At 44.2% G+C, this 26,060-nt stretch overlaps 1 protein-coding gene across 7 annotated transcripts in view; it reads right to left on the bottom strand.

Annotated features, from left to right (window-relative positions):
- Positions 1–26,060, bottom strand: part of RASGEF1C (RasGEF domain family member 1C) — a 76,539-nt gene that overhangs the window by 13,883 nt on the left and 36,596 nt on the right. For 5 of the 7 annotated variants that reach the window (XM_019286061.3, XM_039559490.1, XM_039559487.1 and 2 more), the window contains 10 exons: positions 19,218–19,400; positions 17,493–17,615; positions 17,197–17,262; positions 14,837–14,974; positions 8,818–9,030; positions 6,663–6,737; positions 3,201–3,296; positions 2,011–2,113; positions 1,831–1,910; positions 1,095–1,190 (listed from right to left, as the gene is read on the bottom strand). In XM_019286061.3, the coding sequence (XP_019141606.1) occupies positions 1,095–1,190; positions 1,831–1,910; positions 2,011–2,113; positions 3,201–3,296; positions 6,663–6,737; positions 8,818–9,030; positions 14,837–14,974; positions 17,197–17,262; positions 17,493–17,615; positions 19,218–19,400 (1,173 nt within the window). The remainder of the gene's footprint in view (positions 1–1,094; positions 1,191–1,830; positions 1,911–2,010; positions 2,114–3,200; positions 3,297–6,662; positions 6,738–8,817; positions 9,031–14,836; positions 14,975–17,196; positions 17,263–17,492; positions 17,616–19,217; positions 19,401–26,060) is intronic. The other 2 variants (XM_039559489.1, XM_019286060.3) reach the window with 1 other exon arrangement.

Genomic DNA, 26,060 nt, shown 5'->3' with positions numbered 1-26,060 from the left:
TTCAGAACAACTCAGTGTACTCCCATTGCAGCTGAGTCAGCCTGCCACCAGATGCTGATCTCATTTCACTGTAAATGCTGTGAGATTCCATTAGCTTCAGCAGATTTACATCAAATTTACAGGGGTGTGAGATTAGCATCTGGCCTGGCTCCTCTAGTGAATGAATACTGAATTCCATATTGTGCTTGTTCATGCAGTATCTACTTCAGCTTTGCCATGCTCAAAGATTACCCATTTATGACTATGGGCAATTGCAGTGTAAAACACAAACCCTCTTTCATAGAACAAAAAAATAAAGAATTGAATGAAGGAATAAGAAAATTAACAAGAAGCATATTGGGGCACAAAACAGGAGGATCCTACACTCTAACATCTTGTCCGTCTGATTTTTGCAGCATCAGTGACATGTCAGGAAGCTCCACATCTGCCCTGAACACTGATAAAACACTTCAATTCTTGCTCACTGAGATGGCAGCAACAACCAAATGAAATGAAAATTCACAAGGACAGAATATCATCCCAAGTTTGCTGCAGTGGATTCAGACTAGATTCCCTTGCAGGACTTGTGGTAAATCATCCTTCCGTAATGTAAATGGAGATCCACCTCCTCTTCACTGCTGTGCCCTTTGCTCTCCATCTCACCTCCCACATCACACAATAGGGGCTTCTGTGCCAGAGCCTCGGGGCACAGTTGTAACAAAGCACAGCTCCACCTGCGTCTGCCAGGCTCATGTTCCATCGCCAAAATAAAAGTCGTTTCAGTCTGGAATACCTGTTCCATCAGGTTTATCAATCTAAACAATGTGAATTTTCCAGGGATGTAGAGACACTTGCAACTAAGTCCTCCATGCTGTGTGTCCTGCCCTCTCTAACCCTCCCAATGTCTGACATTGGATCCTATCCAGACTCCTTCAATCACTTTTTTTTTTTTTTTTTTTACATTTTACATTTCCAGTTGCATCTTGAAGCACGCAGGCCTTGCACTGGTGACCATGGAAGGGAGGAGAGCATCTGCATCAAGTGTTTGAGCCACTGCCTCCTAGCAGAAATGCACCCCACCCATGTGGAGTTAGATGGGATGTGGTCACACCTACCTTCTCCCTGTTGCTGTGTGCGGTGAGGGACCTGTGAGCAGCCCCCCGCAGCGCTGTCCGGTAGTTGTAGAAGTTGCCAGTGGGGTCCATCTGGTGCTACATGCACAAAACAACACACCTAGGTTAGAAAGTGGCCTGGGTCCTCTAAAGACAATTTTATGCTCAGTTGTAGGAAACCTTGAGCAGAGCTGAGCCTCCATCTTCAAAATCCACATACCTGCAGAAGTCCATGCACCATTGTGCACTCCATGCACAATGAGAGCTCTACAGTCCATGGCTGCCTATACCTTTGGTTTTTCTACTAACAGCTTACTGAGCTTTTATGTGAAGAATAAGCACTGCACATTTTATGTGTGCCAAATCCTGGAATCCTCAATACAAAATACAACCTTGGGTCTTCATTCAACATCCAAGGAATAAACTGGGAGCTTTACATTCAGCATTGTGTCCATGGCTAAACAAAACATGCATCAGTGGATGCACTATGGCGTGCATACAGGCTCATATTTTGATTTTTTTTTTAATTCCTCTTATTTATTTGAGTACTTTGAATTCCCTCTGCATATCAGCAGCTTTACATCCTCCTCACTACACCTGGGATATTTCAGCTTAGAATCAGGCCCTCTGCCTGTGAAATGTGTCTCCAGACATCTCACACCTGGATAACAATGTAAAATTCCCAAACAAAAAGATCCTGAATATAATTAAAGTGCATCAGGAATTTATTTTTTTTTACCTCAAGAATGAAAAATTTGGCTGTTTTCACTTTTGACCAAGTCTTCTTTAGCCTGGAAACTGGACTCATATTCATTCCAGCTATGAGTGAGAGAGAAAAAAAGAGAGCCATTGATAAGAGCTGGGATTCCTTTTTCATCTGTGACAGCTGATGGAAGACCCAGCTAGAAGCTGTACTTACAAATGATTGCCATCAGTGAATTAAAATTCCCTATGTTAAAGCACTCTCGGGCAACGTCAATGAAGAATTCGATGACTTGTGCTCGCTGTTTCTTTTTTGCAGGCTGTGAATTAAAATAAATGAGTATCTGTAATGAGCATATGCAGAATTGGAGGTCATCCTAAGCATTTGTTGCATGCATAGCATGGCTTCATGCACAGCTTGGGCCATCTGCTTTTAGTCACTGGCCCTAATTCTGTTCCAGCAATCCAGTGGATGCTGGTGACTGGCAGCCTCTGAAATCAAAGCTTTCACTGCAGTGACACAGAAGAAATTCATGGCAATTCCCAGCCTCAGTGATTGTCTCAGTGCTGGAACAGGCAGCCCAAGCAGCCCTGAAGCAGAGCCTCAGCTCCCTGCTGGCCTCCCTCGAGTCTGTGGGCACATCAGCACAGACTTTCCTAAGGGCAGGATTTCACACCCCTATAACAGCAGCATCTTTGTCCCAGAAAGAGCTTGTTTCATTGCATTACTCCCTTTCCCCTCTTCTGTCCCTTTAGCAATATGGCCAGGCCAATGATAGCATTTTAAATACACATTTTAATTGGACTGGAATCACCCCATCTTTTCCAAAGATGATCTTCAAATGGTAATTCTTACATATCACAGGCTATCCAAGCTCTTTAAACTATTATTATTCCTCCCTTCCCCACCCTTTTCAAGGGGGAAAACATTAATTTCATTTTGATGGACCAAGTTAAACAAATTAAAACCACTACCAAGTTAAGAAACAACAGCCACAGCTACACTAATGGGCAGCAGGACAGAGAGCCATGCAGTGGGAATTCACACACAGAGCAGATCTTTAGAATGACAGATAACAAATATGGCTCCACTAGAATCTTTGCTGGCAGAAATCTCAGGATAACTCAAGGCATTTTTCCCTCTCTTTTTCCCTGCAGGGTTCATTATTCCACACTGTGCCCCTACTACATCAAGAGAACAGTGCATTCCCCCGTGTGCCACCGCCTTTGTTTTGCAATATGTTTGTCATTTATCAGGTCGCTTCTGCAAGTGCAATACTGCTAAAACTTACCATCAGATGCTTAGCTGGGTCATAAGAAATAAATCCCCAGGACTGCTTATTAATATAAAATCTCAGAGAGGTACTTCAGGCATGTGGTAAAACATGGCACATGCTTGTAACTTACCATGCAAATTTCTGTTGCTACGAGATAGCAGAGTCTATTGAACCATTTCACATAGGCTTCAAGGTTACTTGTCTTCTTCTGTTCACTGAAACACGTCTGGGGGAGAAAAAAGCACAGAAAGATATAATTGTGTTCCAGTCAGCTACCTGATCACTAAGATAAATATTGCACAAAGGTAATTACTGGCGACATCTCTCTCATGGTCATGGAAGACTGTGCATCTAAGGGCCCCTTTTAAAAAGCCTGCAAGTGGCAGATGGGGGTCTAGCTGGGTGTGTCACAATGCACAATTCACACTGGTTTCCAGAAAACAGCCCTATTTTGCCTGCAGCAAGTGTTCACTGACAGTCTGCACTGAGCCTTGTTCACTGGGATATGAACAGCTGGGGCATTGCAGGATTCTGACATCAACAAGGACATGCAGACAAAATAAGACAGGCACAGTCTTCCACAGCAGGCTCAGTTTGTGACTTTGATTCCAGGACTTCCTCCACTTCAGTAAATACAATCACCCACAGTCCTTTTCTGGAGGGGAGGGACCAGAATTTAGTGAAGTGTACATGAGATAAACAAGAGAAAACACAGTTCTGATTGATTCTTCATGAAAAAAGCCCACTATTTTCCTTAGTGAATTTTCAGAAAAACAGGTTCTTAACAATCAGCTCTGCCTGGATGGCTATGCTTGAACAGGTCACTTAACATGCCAGAGACACTTCACTGATAAGAGCCATTACAAGAAGCATATTTTTCACTTATTTATACAAAACTTAACATAAATTCCCATAACTGATACAGGCTGTGCGAGCAGATACTTGGCTGAACTCTTCCAATTCCTTTGTCATCAACAGAAAATTTGACTTCAGAGGAGTGATAGGGCAGTTCACACAGCCTGAGTATGTTGCTTGGGATGGTAAGACCTCAAGTCCCTTTTCCAGCTTTAAAGTCTTTGACAGTCTATCTAGGACACTCAGCTCTCTGGAGTTCAAGAGATTTGTCTGAACATTCAGTAACTTCCACTAGAGGGTACCAGAGAATACTGATTTTTGTTTTATTAGGATGATCATTTCCCGGAGGTACTGTAAACACATGCCACTAAGAAGAAAATCATAATGCATAAGCAAAGATCGATTAATGTCAATGAGATCACCCATATTATGTAAGGTAAACCAGTGACTAAGAACCCCTTCAGAAATGGGGCTTAATATGATTCCCAAGGTAATTCAAAGTAAGAAAACATTCACCTGTGATTCTGTATACAGACGTGTTTAGAAACAGAAATCACAGTACCATGCTATGGAGGATCAAAGCTTAACAGGACTGAAAGTCTGAGCCACTTTATGAATAGACTACAAACACAATAAAAGTGTATTTTTAAAGCATCTCAAAAGTAAATGTTAGCAAGCAGCATGTAAATATCAAAAAACCCAAAGGAAACCCAAATCAGCCCCAGTCTAACCATAGCAGCTGCTTTACATGTGCTCTGTTTCTTGTTCCCTATTACAACAGAAAGTACACAAACCCCAGGTTTTGTTCTGAAAATAGTATTTCCATCTCAGAACTGCTGTCCTGTGCCAGGGCATAAGAGCCACAGCTAATAACGCAAAACTTGTGAAAAATGTGCAACAGTGAAGTTGAGACAGACTGCTTTTTAAAGGTTAAGCTTTATAAATGGCAGCAATATTTAGCACCTCCCAAGCATCTTCCATCTGCAGCTCAGAATGCTTGATAAACATTCATAAGTGAAGCCTTTTGAAGCCCTCACGCAAGAAAGATGTTTAATATGATCTCCAGCTGGAGGAATTCAGACCTGAGCCAACTTCCCGGTGCTTGATAGGGGTGTTCTGCATGGGTCAGGGAATATGTGACTCCACATAAGGTTTGTGCTGCTTTGTCCAAAGATGTGTCCAGAGAAGGGCAAAGGAGCTGGGGAAGGGTCTGAAGCACCAATCTGATGAGGAGCAGCTGAGGGAGCTCAGCTTGGAGACAAAGAGGCTGAGGGGGAACCTTCTTGCTCTCTACAGCTCCATGAAAGAAGGTTGTAGGGCAAGGGGGCTTGGTCTCTTCTCCCACGTAACAAGCAGCAGGACAAGGGGAATTGGCCTCAAATTGTGCCAGAAGAGGTTTAGATTGGATATTAGGAAAAATTTCTTCACTGACAGTCAGGCATTGGAACAGGCTGCCCAGGGTAGTGGTGGAATCACCATCCCTAGAAGCGTTCAAAAAATGTATGGATGTGGCACTTGGGGACATGGTTTAGTGGTGGCCTTGGCAGTGCTGGGTTAAGGGTTGGAGTCGATGATCTTCGAGGTCTCTTCCAACCTAAACTATTCTGTGATTCTGTGTACAATGCTCTCCCCCTGGGCTGTGTCTTGGCACAGAAGCTTTTCTAAATCAACCATGCAGAGCATGAAGAAAAGTTCCAAACTACCCCACTTTGATCAGCCTTGCTGACTTGAAGCCCAGGTGGCTGAAATCTCACCATGGCTGGTTTGGCATCTGGTGTTTCTGACACACATTTGCTGCCTTGGGGTTCCTTTCTAAAGAATGCTATCAATGCCCAGAATACCTGAAACTCCATCCCTGACTGTTTCCCTCATCCTGAAACAAACTGCAGAATTTCCCTAAGTCCAAAAAGAGAAGGAAAGGGCCCAATGTTGCACATTTCATCCATCCATCCATCCATCCATCCATCCATCCATCCATCCATCTTTTCACCACTGCAAGCTATTTCGGGGCTCTCTGTGTAGCACTACAAACACAGGTCTTCCTGATACCTTTGGCATCCAATGAGGAAATTCAGCCATTGATGTATGATCTCAGTGGGAACCCATACACAGTTCAGGGGAAGAATTTTCCACCCTCTTTCTTTTCAGACAGTATGTGAAATCTCTGAATTTCCTAGCTCTCCTAGCTCTTTCCTTATTGAGGCACTCACTGAAATGCTGCTTTAAACCTCAATGGAATCAGTGGAAAGACTCCAAGTGGCTTTCACAGCCTTTGGATGAAGCCTTGATCAGGCACTCTGTTCCCTGTGGTGCTTTGGGTTAAAAGCTATTGTGTAGGGAGAGAAGAGTTGATTCATGACGCACTGACTCACTGCTGTGGTGTCTGGGCACACACTGAGGGCATTACATCACATCCAGAGCCTTTACTCCTTCAGCAGAGCAACAGACATTCCCTGGCTGTGCACAGCCACAACCATCTGTCCCAGTCAAAGCAGCTTGGGAGGAACAAGCCTGAAAGCACAACATCAGGACGGTGGCCAGCTTGTCCCCAGGAAGGAATGGCAGTGACCTGCTAGTGCAAGCTCTGCCAACAGGTTCCCATCCTTGCCATGACAATACAAGTCACCAGTTGGCCTGGCCCTGGTCAGCTCATGACTCAGGCCCTGCTCTTGGGGGCCTCATCACATCTGGACAAACTGTGGTCACAGGTGACACTTTGTATGTGGAGAAACCATACCTTGGTGCCATCCAGAGGGTCTTTATGTACAAACGCCTGAACAAATTCCTCGGGTCCAATGTGACTTAGTCTTTCCTGTTGAGGGTAAGGAGTGGGAAGAGAGAGGGAAAAATAAGAAAGCACCCCAGAGTATCTTCTGTTCCTCTTGGTAAGACATTGTCATTTTCTGTCAGCTCTGAGTGGTGTCACCAAACTGGTAGACAGCCAACTAACCAGACATTAAAATTCATAATAACAATTAGAACTATGTCAGCAGAAAGATGAAAATTAGAATAAATATGTCTTATTACTGACAAGCCACAGTAAGAGTCCCCTCCACTGCGCTGGATGCACAGGGCTTCACCTTGGAGCCAGCAGGCATCAGTTCTGTGCCTGGTGCTGCCTTAGACCTGCTGTGGTCCAGCATTCTCAAAAGCCTTGTTTCCCAGCTGCTAAATGGCAGTAATGCTGTTATCTGGCATCCACAGCAATCCACTGCTCAGCTGCCCACACAGGGCTCTGCCCTGGCTCCCTGCCCACTGACCCTCAGGTGCTGCCCCGGGGTGGTGGCTCTGGGTCACTGGGTAAGGAAGGCACTGAGAATGCATGTGACACTTTAAAGGCTTTGCTTACACTGGAGAGTGTCCCAGGCACTGAGCAAAACAAGAATAAATGAAGTATCCAAATCTCTCTTAGTAAAAGACAGCTTCTGAAAAAACGTGGCAGCTCCAACCACACAATGACCTTCCTGCTAGGCTTTTCACTCCCCTTGAATATGTTTATTAGAAAAATAAATGTTTTCAGTAGGTTGTAGGCCACAAATGTATTTCAGAGGAGGTATTTTGGAATTCCTACAGCCCAAACTTAGGACACCCAAGCAACAATAAAATAAATGGTAATTCTGCTCAAGGAAAAATTTTATGTCCACTCCTATGCTTTTTCTCTGAGCCTATCACCTTAACACTGATAACTGTATCTGTAACTCTTACTGATCAATAACTGTTTTAAACAAGTAGCAAATAATTCTTACTAACAAATAAGCATCAGACAGTTTCAGTGCAAAGCACTCGATGTATTGGACATAGCAATGGAAGAGAAGGTAGAGAACATTGATTACAGCACAGTGAAATTAAAATCTCTAGCTGCATTTGTTTTAAAAAGGCAGTGATGCCTCAGTTACAGGGAATTTTCCCTTGGAAGACAGATGTACTGTGGAAGAGGAAAAAAACAAAAGCAAGAAAAAACTCCATGCAAAAGGACTTCTACTCTCTGGCTTAGGTTATATAAAACAAAGAGAGCCAAAGCTGCATGTTCTGAAAACTAACCATTCTACTTCTTGACAAATAGAATACCAATTATCTTCAGAATTCCAAAGGTTGATTTCCTAATACTCGTTCCAATCCACAGTGCATTTCATGCTTTGTTTTCCCATGCTTCCCCTCAAGGATGAGCAGTGTCCACAGGAGGACAGGCAGCAGGGCACCAGAGCAACAAGAGATCTGCAGATGGCAGCAATGTTTTACATTCTCCTGTGCACATCCAGGAGGTCCACGAGGAGGACCTAACCCTGGGAGAAGGGTGTGCAGCACAACAGCACATCCAAGGTTTCAGCACTGCAATTTTTCACACAAGAGCCTGTTTGGGAGCAGACTGCAGCCCAGCACAGGGGGAACAGCAGGGTTTTGTGGGGGTGCTATCTGCACATCCTTATGTGTCCATGCACAAAATCCCAAAGGGAAGAATGAAAGCCACATAAGACAACTCACATGCTTTGTATATCTGGAGAAATGGATTTGAACTGCTAAAATTCCTTCCAGATTGATAAAAGGGTTAATGATCAGCCATTTCAATAGCACCTGCAGAGCTTGTGGGGCTCTGAGCACCTTATTAGAAGTGACATTCCTGGGACTTGACTGCTGGGATAGGGTTCTCATTCCACAAACAAGCAAGCTGAACTACAGTGAACTGCTCCAAGATGCACAGGGACACTCTAATATATAGTTTGCTTCCCAAGCATCTCTTAAACTGTCATACCCTGCCTCCTGCTGCAGTGCTGATACAGCATGGGATGTGCTGCAGCAGTGCAGACATTTTTTGGTTATGTCTGGAATACTTAGCAGCTGATAGCTTAAAATAACATCTCTGGCTGCAGAAGTTGGGAACCATTCCCACTTACCAGCTCCACATGTGTCAGCTGCTGAGCCAGGGTGTAAGGGTCACTGCAGACGCTCAGGATTTCTCTCTGAATTGATGGAGGTTTAGTTTTAAAGGCAACCAGCTTATCAGAGACAGCAGTACTGATCTTGACAATCCCTTCTTGCCCATGGCTGAGGGTTGCAAGCTTCTGATTCAGGGCTTGCAAAAGCTGATTCATCTTTTTCCAGTAAGCCTGGAGAGACAGGGAGAGAAATATAAGCCACCCAGAAAACTTGACATAGGAGTGCTTTTTTATGCTGAATTTTCCTTTCTGCAAAATACTCCTAAGCCAGCAACAGGTTACCATTTTATTTCCAACAAGCCTATTTCAGAATAACTAGTTGGCTTAATTACAGTTCTGTGCTCTGGACACAGAGACTGCAGTCAAGAGAAGAGGCAGGCAGGACTGGTGGGTTGGGCTGGCACTGATACTCCAGATTCCTGCCAACATCAGGTTCAAAGGAGAGGCAATGCTACAATATGAGTTACTGCAGCTTTCTGGAGCACAGCAGCTTTTGGGTACCTATCTTTTATGTCAGCTACATGTTGGCTGAGAACTCTACCTGTTAATGGTGCCTTGTCAACTCTTATTTATTAGGAATAAGAAATGTTTCTAATGCTATTTTCTCCATCTTTTTGACCTGAATGCAGAAAAAGCCTGCAGCTGCTTGCTACCCAGCTGGAGTGGCTGGAGCATTGTGTAGCTTTGAGTATTTAATATCCAAATGTTAATTGCTACTGAAGGAAGCTCATAGTGTATTCCAAGCACAGCCATGTGCTCAGCAGGATCATCATTACCAACTTGCCCAGGTTGTTCTCAGAGCTGAAGCAACTCTTTACAGACAATGAGTGGAGTCTCTAGCCATGGAGGATGGGCAGAAAGAAATTACTTCACTTCTTCACAACTAACAGATGCAAACATCACAGAACTAACAGACCTGGTGGATGGGCTCTAAAGACAAAGGTTAATTGGAAATGTCCTTAGCTAGACTGTGCCTCACCACAAAGAACAACACACACCTGTGTCACGTCCCAAGCTGGAAGCAGTTCAAGTGAGTCTTTGGGAAGTGTCATGGGTTAGCAAAGCATAGTCTCAGAAGTGATGTTCTTGCAAAGGGGTTCTAACAGCCTCCTCTGTGACCTGACAGAACCTATCAGATGGCCAGTTTGAATATGGACAATTCTTTGAGCCACTTAAAATTGTGACCGCCTCTGTGGTCCACACTTAAGAATAGACAAACCCCGGGCAGAGGCTCTCTCTCGTTTCTGATGCTGGCACAGGTGGCTGCAGGTCCCCATGTGGGGGTCGGTGGGCCCGGCCCAGGCCCTGCTCGGGCCAGGCCAGGCCGGGCCACGGCCATCCTGGAGCCAATGGGCCCTGTTCCACCCACAGAACCCCCCCACAGCCCTGCTGTGGGCAGCCAGAGCGGCCCAGCTCCCCCTCTCCAGTGCGGCCAAGATTCAGCCGAAAGCTGCACCGCTGTCCAGCAAAGATCATGTGAGCAACAGCGATAAGGGAAATTCTAGCTGCAAGGCCTGGGTGAGATTAACCCTTTTAGTGCTGTGAAGAGCTGAAAACCTGAGGGAAGAGAAAGAGGAGATGCTTAAAGCTGAAATTCTGTTGTAAAGCTATGATGTATCAGAGTACCCGTTGTAATCTCATGAAGGCATGGGGGGGTGGAGCGTTCAACTTGTACTTGTGAGCAAAAGCACCTGCGCTGAGATAGGCAGATGCTGAAGCAGCTGTAATTTGATGAGAAGTTTGAACAGGGAGAGATGGAAGCGATGAGGACTCTTACTCCACGTGGAAAGGGGAAGACCTCTGTTCCTAGAAATGCTCCCAGAGATAGTCCTAAAGATGAAGATGAGGAGGACCCTTTGCTCCCAGGGAAGGAGAAGGGCCTCTGTTCTTAGAGATGAAATGCTCCCAGAGATGAGTGAAGAGAACTTTTGTTTCTGAACGGCTCAACCTTAAAATTGTACCCCAGTAGCTCAAGATTGGACCCTCGAAAGCAGTTGTGGGAAAAGCTGCAAGTTGTGGGAGGGGGACTCTCACATGATGCGAGCAGAGAACCAACCCGGGCGGCTGTCTCATTGTGATAGTTTCTCCATAGCATGAGCAAGAGAGATTCCTCCTCCTAAATGGACTGAACAAGGTTGTTATGGAAGTGGTAAACAGACTGAACATCCCAAGGGCTGTCTTTTTTACATTGTCAGTGGGAGAAGGGAGGAAGGTGGGGGGAGGAGAAGAGTTCTGAAGGTGTGGTATGATTTTATTTTTTTCTTTTTCCCTCTTTTAGGTCTGTTAATAAATTTCCTTATATTCTTTCAAGTTTGGTGCCTGCTTTGCGTTTCTCCTAATTCTTATCTCACAGAAGGTAAATAGTAATGAGTATTTTAGATCAAACCACTACAGGAAGCAATCCCATGGTTTAGATCCAGCCCCTGTCTTCTTCAGAGTCTTCAGTGTTAGGCATTGACAGCATTCATGTTTGAAGTGTTCAAGGAACCAGAAACCAGACTCCGTGCTCTTCTCACCTGCACAGAATTCCATCTGCACACTGGAGATAGCACCTTCTCCTACTTCACAGTGAAGAGTAACTTCCCACATCTACTCTGTCTTCATTACAGGTAGGAAAGGCTGGAGACATTCAGAACATCCCAAGTGCTTCAACTTTTGTTGCAACACTTTGTAACTTTGATGCAACTCTTCTAATAAAAGGTTTCACATTGCTCACTTGGACTCACATTGCTTTCCTTTCACTTAAGGAAGATGCTCTCTTGAGCTGGGCTAGAACATGGACCAGGTAAACAGGACGTAGTCAGGCTTTTTTTTTTGTAAAACAGAGCTGTTAAGTCTGACATGAAGCCAGTACCCAGAAGGCACGAGGGACTTGTCTTGGAGAATGACAACACACAATGTATTTGGAATCAAATCCCACAGGTGGAGTGAAAATTGAGTGAGGAAAAGAAAACCCCACTCTTTCAGTTTTTATCTGTTACTGATGTATATTAGCTCCAAGGAAGGCCTTCTTCATGTAAATCCTCGTGTCAACAGATGGTCACACTTTTGATTTACAAAGACTGTTCTGGACCCAAACTACTGACCACCATGTAAATATTTCTCTGTTTAACATTCAGGTGTGTTTGCAAATCACAGCACAGCCTATGAAGCTCTCTGAACACAGTTATTTTTTAGTAAAAACTCAAATATTCGGTATTTTGTGAACTTATTTTGTAAACAGGGAACTCAGTTTTTTGGGGCTGGGGGGACAGCACTGAAAGCCAGGCCTTCTAATGAATATAAAACATCTGGCTAAAAGACTTAGTTGGAAACCCAGCTCCTCTTTCTAAAAGGAGTTTGCATGAGAAATCTTGGACCTGCCATGTCTGTGCAGTATCAAATTCTTCATAGTTTGGATGAAAAGCCACAAAGCTGCATAAAATTGCTTGAAAGACATGCATATTAGCCAGTCTTTCAATAAATCTTTATCAAGAGATCGAGTTTCACCTCATTTGGTAGGGCATATGGCACAAAAAATAGATACAGACAACAGTAAACAAAGACTCAGGTAGGCCAACCACCTAATAAAGAAGGAAAAAGAGAGACACTTAAAGGAAACAAACAATTACACAGAAATCAGAGCTCTTGAAGAGACTCACTGGAAATCGGTTGGGTGCACCTTGCCTAGAAATCTTTTCTGTGCACATTGGGGGAGAAATAAAAAAACATAAAATCCTGCTTTTGCCCTTCAAAAATAATTTCCTGCCTTCTTTGAACTACATCCACTAACTGAAAACAACATTGTTCATTACCTTCAACATGCTGGTAATTATCTTGCCACAAAGTGACCCCCCACCATACAGGGGCTGCACGCTGGACTTTATCAACCAATTTCACTTCACTGCCACATTAACAGTCAAAAGAAGCACACTACTGTTTAATATTTAAAGAAAATGTTTCGTTCTTAACTAGGAAAGTTCCTCTGAAGACAGCAGGCCTCAGCAGGTGGCTTAGGAGCTCAAATTTTAATTAAAATTTCTAACTCTAAATGCAAATCACAGCACTTACTAAGAAATGCTTCTCAGCATGGACACCTTTATAAGCACATCTCAGCCTTTAGAAAGTGGACTCTACAAAGGATAGGAACAGACACTGCAGGGGAGAATCCTGCACTGACCTACATGGACTGGATGACATCACAAATCTTTCAGTCTTTAATTTCTGTGGTTCACAGTGAGAACAACTTTCTTCCAAAAAACTAACAGCCACCATCACTCTTCTGTGCTGTCCCTTAAAAAAAGGAAATTTGCATCTGGAGGATATGAGCTGTTTCTTAAATTAATTATTGATTTTGCTCAGGCATAATCACTTGCAATTACAGTGCCTAGTAATATCTGAAAAACAGTGATTTGAAACTAATGTAGTCTGAGGCCCCCCAGGGCATCCACAAGCATTTGTACACAGCTGTGCAGGCTCCAGAGCAAAGGTGTGCAGTGCTTGTTCAGGTTAGGCAAATAAACCACCGCTTTGCATGCAGAAAGTTGATTTATAGCATTTATGATTCTTCAGCACGGCAGCTACTGCTGTTAAAGAGCACACACTAAGTTCCTGTTCTCCGCCCTCTGGGCTGGTTCCTTCTTTCCTGAGGACACGATTTTGGTGGGTCTGTATAGGGTTCCCTCACTTCTGATGCTGAAGGGCTGCAAGGCATCTTTTGTGGTGGCTGGCCAGGAGCAAGTCCATTGCCTCTTTCCCTTGAGGGAATTTTACTGCTCTCATTAATGGAACTAAAGCCACTTTGGCTCTTTCCGAGTTTTTTTGTTGCCTTCACCTTCACCACTGTGTCCCACAGCTTCCCCTTCCTGCCCCTTCTCTCCCATGGGCTGTCCAGCCCAGCCAGTCAATCCATGGCAGCCTAAAGCTCCCTGAAAGTACCAGACATGATGCCAGCCCAGCCCCAAGAGCAGCTGTTCCCATTTATGACATATTTCACGTGCATAGGAGAGCCCAATTTCATTCTTGTTGTGCTGCAGCCCTGCTAATTCCTTCTGTCATCTCTCCACCCTTCCCTCTCTCATCCTCATGGGTATGTTCTTGTTGTCCTACTGGACTGCACCCCTCTGTGACTTGAGGCCAGGCCTTGATGTAGCCAGTGGAACTGAATTCTTCCACATCCCATGGTTAACCTAGAAGTAATTAGAGACTCTCTACTATTTGCTTATTATTTTCATGAACTTTGTGGTCTTTTTAATGTTTCCAAATTAATTTATGGGGTTCACCCACCTGAATTTGCAAGCAGGTCTCCCAGAGGCTCCATTCACTGTGACCCACTGTGCCACACACAGAGCTCACATATTTGACCACCAGGATCATACAGACATCTAGCCTGAGTTTGTGCTCAGCAGGCCACGCACTGCTGTCTTCTGCCACTTCCATGCTCCCAGACAAGCTACATGTATTAGTATTATCTTTAAATGTAAGAACTTGGATCCAGAGAAGCTGTGGATGCCCCACCCTTGGAAGTGTTCAAGGCCAGGTTGGACAGGGCTTGGAGCAACCTGGTCTAGTGGAAGGTGTCTCTGCCCATGGCAGGGATGTGGAACAAGATGGTCTTTAAGGTCCCTTCCAACCCAAACTAGTCTGTGATTCTATGATTCTAACTTGGGAGATCAAAGCCCTGCTGCTATTTGAATTGTCACCAGCACATTCAGTCTATGCTATGCCTTCATATATTCCTTCTGTAAAATGGAAAATTCAGTGTGCAGGAGATAAATTCCAATGCTCACTCTGGTGTCTCCCCATGTCACTGTCCCAGGAGCACCTAAAGAGAGATGAGGCTTTCAGGGAAGCTACTACAGGTTTTCACCATTTTTGGAGAGCGAAACTCAAGAGTAGCCAGGAACAGAATGTGGGAAAAGGAGGAAAAGAAGGAAAAGGAGGAACCAAGTGGGAAAAACAACGTATCAGCAGAACATCCCAAGTCAGGCATCCTCACCTCATCACATGGGGCTATCCTGTGAATCATGTCTTTCAGGTGGCCAATCATCCGCTCTTCCTGAAAGTCATACGGGAATGTCTCTGTCCACTCTGTTAGCAACTGTAAGATTTTGGGTCCAAATTTTCTGATTCGAGCCTGAAATGAAAATCGTTGAATGAGGGACTGAAACATATTTACTCACTAAAGTCTCTCACTGTGTGTGTCACTGAACGTGGGGCCAGGTTTTCAAAGAAGGCATTTACGTTGCACCTGCAAAACCTGCACACATGCATACAAAGAGAGTGGTGCACAAACAATATGTTTTGGCATGCAAAATATACCAGAACTTAGGTGCATGCACAACTGCCTGTTTTACATGCAGATTTAAGTATTCTGCACATGCAATTGGCCTGTTTATGGTTGGATGAACATTTTGTTGGTGCAAGCTTTATACCTTTTTTAAAAACATCTGGCCTTTTTTGATGATTCAAATAATTTGTTCTTCCCTTTTGTACTTTCAACTCTTCTATATTTTCACCCTTCTCTGAAAAACTGGAATGCATTTCTTGACCAACAAAGAGGTTTTTTGCTCCTTTGCTTTCTGGCTGTACCAAAAAAACTGCTTAGTGACCAGTGGCAGATGCACAATGAAGAAAAGATGGACAAAACAGCAGCACTTTTGCAATTTTACCTGGGCTGCTGATAATGTTGCTCTCTTCCCACATGAGCTCAAGGTCATGATGGGACAAGGACACTCACTCACACAGCACACAGCTGATGCCCACTTCTGGTGTAGGTGTATCTGAGGACGTGGCAGTGGGAATAGACAGGATGGGGCAAGGAGGGAAATGCGGGGAATGGCACAGTTGGTGCGTTAGTGTTCTCAAAAGACAGCCAGTGCGGCTGCTCCCAAAGCTTTCATCCTCCATTATGTGAAAAGGAAATGGTGTTAAACAACAAACTGCGTTTTTATTTACAGAAAACACAGACCGAAACAAACAGCCTTCTGCATCCCACGTACTGCAGCTGAAGTGTACCCTGTAATCAGGAAAAATTATACTCTTAAGCTCCCCAGCTCTTTGTTTTTCAACCAAGGTGGTTAAAATGCATATTTCAGCTTTCCACCAACAACAGGTTTCAATGAACCACATCTCTAAAAATAACTGCTGTCAGCTAGCATTAAGCTCAGGCTCAAAGACCAGCAGGTGGCTGCTAAAGGGAAAGCTTTATTGGAAACTACAAAGGTCTGGGGAGACATTTGCTCCAGCTGTGTAAACTGCATTACGAATTGATGGAGAGGACTTTGTGCAAGTCACAGGACATGGGATGGGAGGTTGCTTGTGTACAAAGTCTCAAAATCAGCCCCACTCTCCGGAACACAAAATCAGCTGTGGTCCCACCAACCCTGTGTTGCTACAAAACCCAGATGCACTTCAGGCAGATAAGAAATCTTCATAATAAGACAGTGTTCCTCATTTCTTGGAAGTTTAATGAGCAGCAAAACTTTGCAGCACTCACATTTTAATCCTCCCAAACTTGTATCTTTCAGAGAACTGGAGAACAGAACCTCACACCTTAGAAAACTTGTTCTGCATGGTTCACCCCATACAGATATTTCTATTAACACTAACTGTATGGGTAACCCAAGTCTGGGATTGCTGAGCATTCTGGAGAATGGCTCACCACAGTGAAGGCAGAGCTCCTGTTACTCATGAAACCAGTTGCCTGTGCAAAAACAAGCACACATTCAGATGTTGGTGACTCAGTATTTGATGCTAAACTCACTGTTTCAAAGCTGGAAGGGCTGATCCTGAGAACCATTTCAGAATTTTGGGGTTTCTGGAAAGTTGCAACAAATTCACATTCTTTCCCCCTCCACTGCTCTGAAGGTGCATCTTCTGCTCCAGATAATGTACTGAATAAGTGTCCATCAATGCAGCAAGGAGACTTTGGACAGAATCCAGCACTGAACAGGATCCAGTGGGATCCATCACCACTGCACCGTCTGTGGCACCGCCAGTGGATGCACACGTGTTGCTATACACTGTCTCAGTCTGCACAGTCCCTGGGGCAAAAGGGAAGGAGTGCCAAGGCAGGAACAGCTTGGATTTTCTCATTCTGTTCACCTGTCAGGGCCCCACTGCTGCTCCTGCCCATTCCCAGTGCTCCATTGGTGCGACTCAGCAGAACAGAGGGCAGGAGGGTGGTGGGTACCTGCCCCCTGTTACCTGGTGCTCTAAGTGACAGGGAAGACCACAAGGAAATATTACTGTACTGGGAGCAAGAAAGCAAAGGGGCAGAGAGACATTAAGTAAAAATGGGAGAGAGAGTGGTGTGTGGACATCTGCACTTGACAGTGTGTGAGGGTTACGTCCTACCTCCTTGCATCCTGCAGGCTTCATCAGAGCCTTAAAGAAGTTAAGAAGGAAAGTCACCTGGGAAGACTGAGACAGGGGGAAAGGGAAAATTAGAAGAAGATTTGAAGCGACTACTGCCTGAAGCATTGCTCTCAGACACGGATACCAGGATACCTCAATGTCAGGATCTCAGTGGCAAATCCTTTATGAGAAAGCTTCATTCAATCTAAAGAGAGGCAAGGGACACACACCAGAGGCCCAGAATCCTCTCCCCATTGAAAATACCTTACATTTTTCTGCTCTAAGGATAAACTAACCTTGTCCAGCACGGGGTCATCCAGCCGCTGCTGCTCAATGCACTTGTGACAAACTCGGGACAAAAGCTCATGGGGTTCGATGAAGAGTCTGGAACTCAGCAGGAATGTAAAGATATAGGCTTTCTGCAGGAGAAAGACAAGTAAACCTACTGTAAGCAGCCACACAGTGGGTAATATTGACTGTAAAAGCCCTGAACTTCACAATTTTTTCATTTTTACTTGGCAAGTCCTTTTTACCTAAAAGACCTAACAATTCCTGACCTTGAGTATGGAACTGGTTACACTGGGTGCAGGAGGCAGCAGCATCTCCTTCCTCCACAGCATCCTCTTCCAGCCCTTGGTTGCCTAAACCCTGGGCAAACATCCAGTGAAGCCAGTGTGCAGGAGCAAGCCCAGGTACAGGAGACAGCCCAGCCGGGATGCTGGAGACAGTAAAGCCAAATGGGCAGGAATCTCTGTGTTGTGCTGGGTTGTCAGCTGCAGACATTCCCGTGTCAGCCACATCTTGCTATTGCACTGCAAATCTCACCCAGTCTATTTTAAGCAATATTGCATTTATTCTATTAACTCCCCAAATTTCATTTCTATCAGCCAAGTCATATCATGTGCAGTTCCACATCTGTGAAGCTGTGGGAAGCAGGTCTGCTGGATAAATCCTTGGATTATTGAAATTATTCCAGCAGTGAATTTAAAATACATGCATGAAGTCTCAGTTGTCTGCATCCTGACCCCTCCTTGCACCTGGATTATCTCCTTTCCCCCAGCCCTAGCCATGCTCCTGAGCAGCAGGTATAATATTGCATATCACACATTGCCTAATAAAAATCTCACAGCCTGATCTATCCATTACCTATTTTTATTGCCTTTCTGTTTCTCTTTTTTTTAATTGAGATGCTTCTTTATTATTTATTTTTAGCTGATCAGAAACTGAGCTCCAGGTAATTTAAAACATGCTGCCTGCTCTGCATTGATAACTTTCCCAGTCTCCTAAAGTACCCAGAAGTCAACGCTCCTCTGTGCTTTGAAATACAAGCCGTGGAGATATATTAGCACTTAAAAGTCTTCCAGTGAAACTCTGTCTGAATTCCACTGAGGATGTGCAAAATCCAGTGAAGTCAATAGACTGCAGGACCATAACCCTGCTTCCAGTTTAGATCCTCACACTCTTGGTAAGGAAACACTTAATTTCCACTGATGGAGCAAGGACCAGCATCTAGACTATGCTGTCCAGTGACTGCACAGTTGTGAATACAACCCCACGTAAATTATAAACCCACCAGAAGAAGCATCTCTGTTGTCATCAAGGGAATGCTCTGTACATACAGGCAAACCTGGATGACTTCAGCAGCCACTGAAATTCAGCTAATTTAATGCCAGTTCAGACTTGGGAGTTTTTTGCTTCAGGTTTCCTCTAAACCTCTCTGGGAAGCACTGCTATTTTTGAAGTGCTCCAACTGCTACATCACTAATTCATCACCATGACATCCCCCCTACCTCATTCTCTTATTTAAAGGCAGTATCATCTTTGGGATCTGCTTTTTCATGGGAACAATTATAGAGCAGTGAAACAGCATTTAAAGTAATGCATCAATTTACCAAGCTTTAATTGTATGCAGGTTTTAAATTAGCCCTCTTAATTCAAAATTTAACACATTTGCACTTTTGCATAAAGTGCTTCCCCAATTCATCAAAATTAAACCATTTATTATACTGTGAATTGCTTACTTCAGGGTAGTAATCAGTGGTAGGTATTAGATGCTGGATTAGAGCATCCAGAGATGCTGAGGTAAGGTTTCCATCCTGGAAGATCAGTCCTCCTTGTTCACCTTCTTTCGAAGTATGTAGATGAGGGCTGAAGCCACATGGGGTAAACATACTGGTAGAACTCAGCGTTTGGGGCATGCCTTCCTGCAACAGAGACAAGGACAAGATCCATCAGATCCACAGCCACATCTGTCCTCTGGCTGACTTGAACAACACAGCCACTAGCGAGAGCTTCCTGTTCACAAAATTAACATGATCCCTTCTTGATAACCTTCACGTCTCTCTCATTGCTGGCACTGGCAGAACACAGAAAATGGGACATTTTGATTTATGCTTTTGGGCCAGAAAGTGATGGCAGCTACTTTGGGCTCCCCCCCAGTCAAAAGTGTCTGTGATGATTCCCTTTTCACTGCCATCTCTGGTCAGGCACATGCAGGAGAGGAGAGATACTCGGGACTGGAATTCAGCAGGTTCCTGTACAGGATGAAGCAGCTTGTTTGAACCTCTGCCCTCCTGAGAATAAGACAGGGAGAATTTAGGGTGAGAGGGAGAGAAAAGGGGTGCCACCTGGAGCTTGCTTGGGATGGACCTTGGAGAATGGGTCCCACAGGACAGCAGAGGTGTCAGAGTGAGTGAGGAGATAGAAACAGGAGCAGAAGTCAACTGGGGGAGGATGGAAAAGTTAAGGAAGTTGGAGGAAACAGAGAATGTGGGAGCTGATGAAGAGATTAAATAGCAAGGAAAAGAGAAATGAGGAAGAGTGAGAAGACAGACACCTGACCTATTTTTGGAGCCTGAAGTTAGTCAGTCCTAGATCTATACTTAGGTACTAAATAAATGTTTCAAAGAGATCCTGAGCACTCATCGCCTTCACTGGAGTTGCAAGTTCTCAGCACTTCTGAAAAGGAGGCCAGGCAGACTGAGCACGCAGCCCAATTTCAAGCTCCCTATATTTCAGTTCTCTGGGTTTTTCAGGTTGCATTCTAGGTTTCATCTTGATTTCATGGTTTACAATCAGCTTTGAATGCTCCCCCTGTTGAGCAAAGTTGTTTTGTTTTTGTATTGCTGTAGAGGGATGAGAGATTTTTCCCTGAAAGCTTTAAAGCATCTCCAGCTGCCTCTGAAATCCCCCCTGGAAGCTGTTCCTCTCTCAGCTAGAGACAGCATTACAGGATATGGTCAGGGAAAAGAACAGTGTGTGCTCCCTTCCAGGTCTGCAAATGCATCATCCAGAGAAAGGGACCCCTCCGTGACCTATTTGTTTCCATGTCAGATTTTACCTCATAAAAGGGAGGATAGGAAAGAGATAAGAGAAGAGCACCAGAGCCAAGCAAGATCTGCACCCTGTGCCCTGCTGAGCCAGCATGGACCTCCCACAGCAGAAGGCACAGGGCCATGGGGACAGCAGTGCCGGGGCTCGGGCACACACAGCCAGCAGACACACCCCGGGTTTTAATATATTTCTCTGCCCTTTTCTGTATTCTGTTCCCTCTGCTTTTCTGCCTCTACTATCCCATACAATTTCAAAAGCTGACCCATGGATTTGGCTTAGAATTTGCCTTAGAGTTTGCCTTTCTCCCTCGTGTATCCGCAGCTGTGCTGTGACCCAGACAGCCAGCTCAGCTTCAGCTCCAGGTACAGCTTGTTGTGCTCACTCCTGCAAAAAACCCTTCCCTGCCTGGCACAACCCATCTACTCCCCCAGCTCAGGCTGCTGCACCTCACCAGCTCAGAGCCACCCTGGGCCACCGAGAAGGGAATCATTCCCATAAGCCAGGCAGGGAGGGAAGCCCTGGGAGAGGCTGGGAGCTGAGCCCCAGCTCCGTGGGAGATCAGGCTTTACAAGCAAAACTTGGGTGACTTCATCCTTCAAAGGAGGGACCGTTCCCTGGAGCCAGCAGTTCGATCACTTATCTACTTCTGGAAGGCTCACATGGGCTGCCTCTGGGATTTGCAACCAACAAAAGCAACCAAAAAGTCAAGCCTGACCATTCCTACCTTGACTGGAAAATAAACTAGATGCTGGATTTTAGTTTAAAGACCAGAATATGTAAATGCCATCCCAGCCAGGATGGAAGTTGAAGCATCTAGTTTTAATGAATGTGCAGATGTGCCTGTTAATAAAGCTCTGAGAGCAAGTAATTGCTGCTTTTTGTACTACATAGCTCAGACTCTGTGTAGTAAATGGGAAGGACTGCCAAATCCCATTTGTTACTTCTAACACGCTCTATGTTATGGCTTGTTTCTATGGCAATAATCCCAAGAAGGATTTCATGTCCACACAGATCAAGAAATAAATCTCATGGACATACAGCTGTCTAGATGAGGAAAAGAAAAAGTTAAAACAGCTGTGAACTTACAGGACATATCCTGGCTGCAGCATAAAACAGAACACACAAGTAATGATTTATTCGGTGCAATCCCTCACTGTCAATGCCATTTTTATTATCAAATAGAAACCATCTAAACAGGATATTGCCTGAACTTTTGCATCTTATTAAATTAGAAATCTTGCTGAAATACAAGGTAATGCTTTTTAAGAAAAAGTTACATTTTTTAAAAGGAAATAAAACAGCTGTACAACTGTGACTGGGATATCTGTCTTGGGTATTGTCAAGAAATTAAATTTGACTTTTTTATTACGAAGTTCCTGGTCTAACCTCAAGTTTTCAGGCAAGGCCTGTGTCATATCTGAGCTGGTGCATGATTGCCACCTTACTTGCCACCAAAGAAGACTTGAAGGTTTTAACAGATGTCTTTTTGCTTGCTTTTACTGATACTGTGACGTTCACAGCAGGATGAGGCCAGCTGTACAAAGGATAAAAGCCTCTTGCACTACTAAGCTTGAAAATAACTAGCATTAGCACTTGGCAGACATGAATTTGGGACAGGGACTTCTCTGCTTGCACCACCTAACTTCTTTTTCTGTTCATACATTTCCAAAGTTCTCTTTTCAAGAGTACTAAATAGAAACAAGATCTTTCTTTGAAAGGTCCCAAATACACAGACAAGGTTCTGCTCACAGAACACAGAAACAAGGGAAGCACTGAGAGGAAAACAAACAAGTAAACAACCAAGGAGATTTGTCTTACTGAACTCTTTGGATGATGGAAAAGGCAGGCACCACAGACAGAGGCAGACCCTTCCCCGAAGAGCACAGTGACAGAATGTCAGGCAGCACTCCCAGGCTGCAGCAGAGAAATTACAGCTGAGCAAGAATCATCCCCTGTGCACTGCGTGAAATTGGAAGAGGGAGCTGGAAAGGATGTTCAATTGCCATCCTGGGAGAATTTCAAAACTCAACTGGACAAGACACTGAGCAAACTTCAAGCCCTGCTTCAAGCGGGAGCTTGGACTAATGACCGCAAGAGGTCCCTTCTGATTAGCTTCTCTGTGATTCTAGCATATTTCCATTCATAGTATTGCCCCATTTCTGAGCTTTTTAATATAAACCCTGGCAAGTAAAAAATGAGTCCAGATTATTAAATATTTGTAAAGAAGTCCATCTTGGCATAAAAAGTTTTTTCCACATTTCCTGGAAACAACAGCTCAAATGTGGTAAAAATGACTCAAAACCTCACTTGAAAACCTCTTGGACTTAACCTGAAGTCAATGAGATTTAAGCATGTGAACATTCAGCAGCTGCTTCCATGAACTTTCAACCAATTCAACACACAATGTTTTGCTGTTCCTCTCATTTCAGAAGCAAATCAGATGCCAATTTCAATTGATAAATGGTGCTCTGGAGGAAGTGCTGCTGGTGAGACGTTAGTGAAGGGCAAACTTCCACCCCCAACATGCATAATGACTGATGATACAGGTGGCTGCACACACATGGCATTTAAACTACCTCTGTGCTCTGAAGGGCTGAGACCTGGAGATAGGAAAATGTTTCTGCATTGGTTAAAAAAACCAAAAAGAAAATCCAGGGGCAGACTGTTTCTGGGACTGGTCTCTGTTACACAGAACCTCCCATGTGGCAAAAGGCAGGGCATGTGCCTCCTTCCTTGCCTACAGAAAAACAAGGTGATAAATTGGAAACAAAAGCAGATTGGACTCAGCACTACCTGGAAAAAGGAACACCAAATGCTGCTGGGCTGGTAACATTTTGTATTAATTTTACCAAAATGTTATGTCCACCAGCAGTGGCCCAGAGCAATCAGCACCACCATTTAAAAATAATGGCAATATACACCTTTTCATCTTTCTCCATTGGCCAGCACCGCTCAGTATTTCAACACAGTGTTGAAAAGAGGCATAGACACTTCTCACCACAAATTATGCTGCTTACACAAAAATATTTCAGGACTTGATTCAGTGAGCTAAAGCATGCAACCGAAGGATCACCAATGCTTGGGAGAAAAGCTAACCATTAACTCTGCACCTATCTACCTCTGCAAGTGCCTTGAAACCTCTGGAAGACCAGTGAAACCTGGAAGACTGAGGAGGCTTACAGAAGTCCTAAGCATGCACATAACATGGGCCCACTGATCTGTGGCAAGAGAGGTTCAAGGAGCCAGAGGATGGCTGCAGGCTGCTTTCTGGGCCAGGCAGGTGACCTGCAGCACAGCCACGAGGGTACATACCCACCAGCATCCCCCAGCTCCACCACTTGCTGTTACAAGCGTCCCCATGGCAAGTGCAGTTAATGCTTACGTGGACACGAAATGTTCAGGAAACATTTAATGTGGTTTTCAGTGCCTTTGATGTGATAAGTGTTTTATCCTTTATCAAAAACTTAATCACACTGTTTACTTTTGATCTTCATTTCATCTCTGCCTTCCATCTGCTCTGCCTCTCTCAAGGGGAAAAAAGAGCTGGTAACATGTGACGAAAGGAGTGGGGCTGCCGACTTATCTTCCCACCCACTCAACTTTCGGATTAACCAAATAAATAAAAGCCTTCCCACTTCAGGGATGAAAGGCACAAGATCTTGACAATCTCTCAGCAAAATTACAGGAGGAAGAGAGGGTGGTAAGGGAAGGTGTGGAGGCTGGGGTACCCATATGTGCCATGAGGGAGGGTCCAGTGTCACTCAAGCAAGCCAGCATTCAGGGAGCAGGGGCAGGGGACAAACCAAGGGTATGGGAGACCCAAGGTCAAGCATTAATTTGGCAAGGCACAGACTTTAACAAACACACCTAATCCAGAGGGAGCCGGGAATCAAGATAGGAGACATCTCCCATCCCATCTCAATCCTGAAAAAGTCTTTTCTGATCAAACAATCACAAAAACCATAGCTAAAGGAAGATGGCTCCCAATAAAACATTTTGGAAAAAACATCTTGACCAATTTTAGTAACCAGGTCTACTACCCAGCCATCATTACATGGGACACAAACCCTGTCCACAGTCCCTGTCAGGACAGCACAAGACACACTATCTCATCAGCCTCAGTACCTGCCCACTGCTGTCACACAAGCCCTAAATACCACTGAGCTCAGCAGAAACTTCAGTAACAGATGCTCATTTTTCTTTACATTACTTTCAGTAATTTTCCAGCTATTCATCTTTGCTGACAAAAAAAAAAATTCAGAACATAATCATAACAAGTTAAAATTCAGATTTTTCTCTGCTTCTTTTGTAGGGAGGGAAGCAGAAGAAAGGAGAAAAGAATTCTGGTGTTTCAGAATACAAAAGGAAAACCACTGCAAAGTAATTGCTTCCAGTTGCCAAGGCCATGGTTATAAACGTATTTTCAGTGAGAGTACCTGGCATTAACAAGCTCAATGTATTTGATGCTGATGTAATTAGGAAACTGGTAGCAGATGTAACTTTCTTATCACCTTTTCACCAGGTCCTGAAACATTCAACTTACAGTTTATGAAGTTGTGAGATTGCTGAAAACTCAACCTGTCAATCCCAGTACTGTTGGAAATGGTTAAATGAGCAATACAATGAAGTACCTACATGAGTTAGAAACACAAAGGAAGCACAAGGGATAAGAACAGTGGGGAAAAACATTTAACTGCAATATTCTGCAACCTCAATAATAATGATTACATCTCAAAAAAAAAAGGAGTTCCCTCCCTTTCCTACCCACTCCTTGCAGCAGCTGAGGACTTTATTGAGATTCCCATGCATGAGATTGCAAGAGCAGCAAGTGAATTTATGGCTTTGGATATCTAATCAGAATTAGATGACAATTCTGTTTCCTTTGATCCCACCTGGTTCTCACCTCTGACTCATCTGCCCACACATATCAGTTCCCTAAAGAGTTCACCCAGTGGAGCCTTCTTTGAGAGGAGGGGAAGGAAAACTCACAAATCTAAAGCAGCAACCATAAAAAGCAACCTTGGGTAGAGGAAGGGGAGCTGAGTGGAGAGGACAGCTCTATGATGTGTTGTGGTGCACAACACGACAGAGAAGGGGATGTGGGCCAGGAGCCTCAGGGTGCCTGGAAAACTTTTCTTCTTTTTCTTCTGCAAAATTGAACTCCACAGAAATTACTGGGCTCTACAACTTCACAGATTTACTCCAGGCTAGAACAAGATCTTTTGTAATTCTCCAAGAAAGGCATATAGGTGCATTCAAAGCTGCAGCAGAGCCAGTGTACGTTTGCCTGATGAATTTATTCCATCACGTCGGTAAAATGATCCTAGAGGTAAAATGATCTTGTACTAGAGGTTTATGAGAAATACCTTGCAGTCAGGAAAACAACCATGCTAACCAATTACCTCAAAATCTGATGGACATGCCTCAGAAAGAGGTCCAATTTACAGGTAAGGAGGCATTAAATCAATTACCAGCACGGTGCAAGCAAGAACAAGGTCACCTTGCTGAAGGAATATTTCTGTTTATGCTCA

Source organism: Corvus cornix, chromosome 13, assembly GCF_000738735.6.
Source record: "Corvus cornix cornix isolate S_Up_H32 chromosome 13, ASM73873v5, whole genome shotgun sequence".
In the NCBI taxonomy this organism is placed as follows: Eukaryota; Metazoa; Chordata; class Aves; order Passeriformes; family Corvidae; genus Corvus; species Corvus cornix.
Note: the sequence above shows the minus strand (reverse complement) of the source record. Positions and strands in the feature narration are given on the sequence as shown.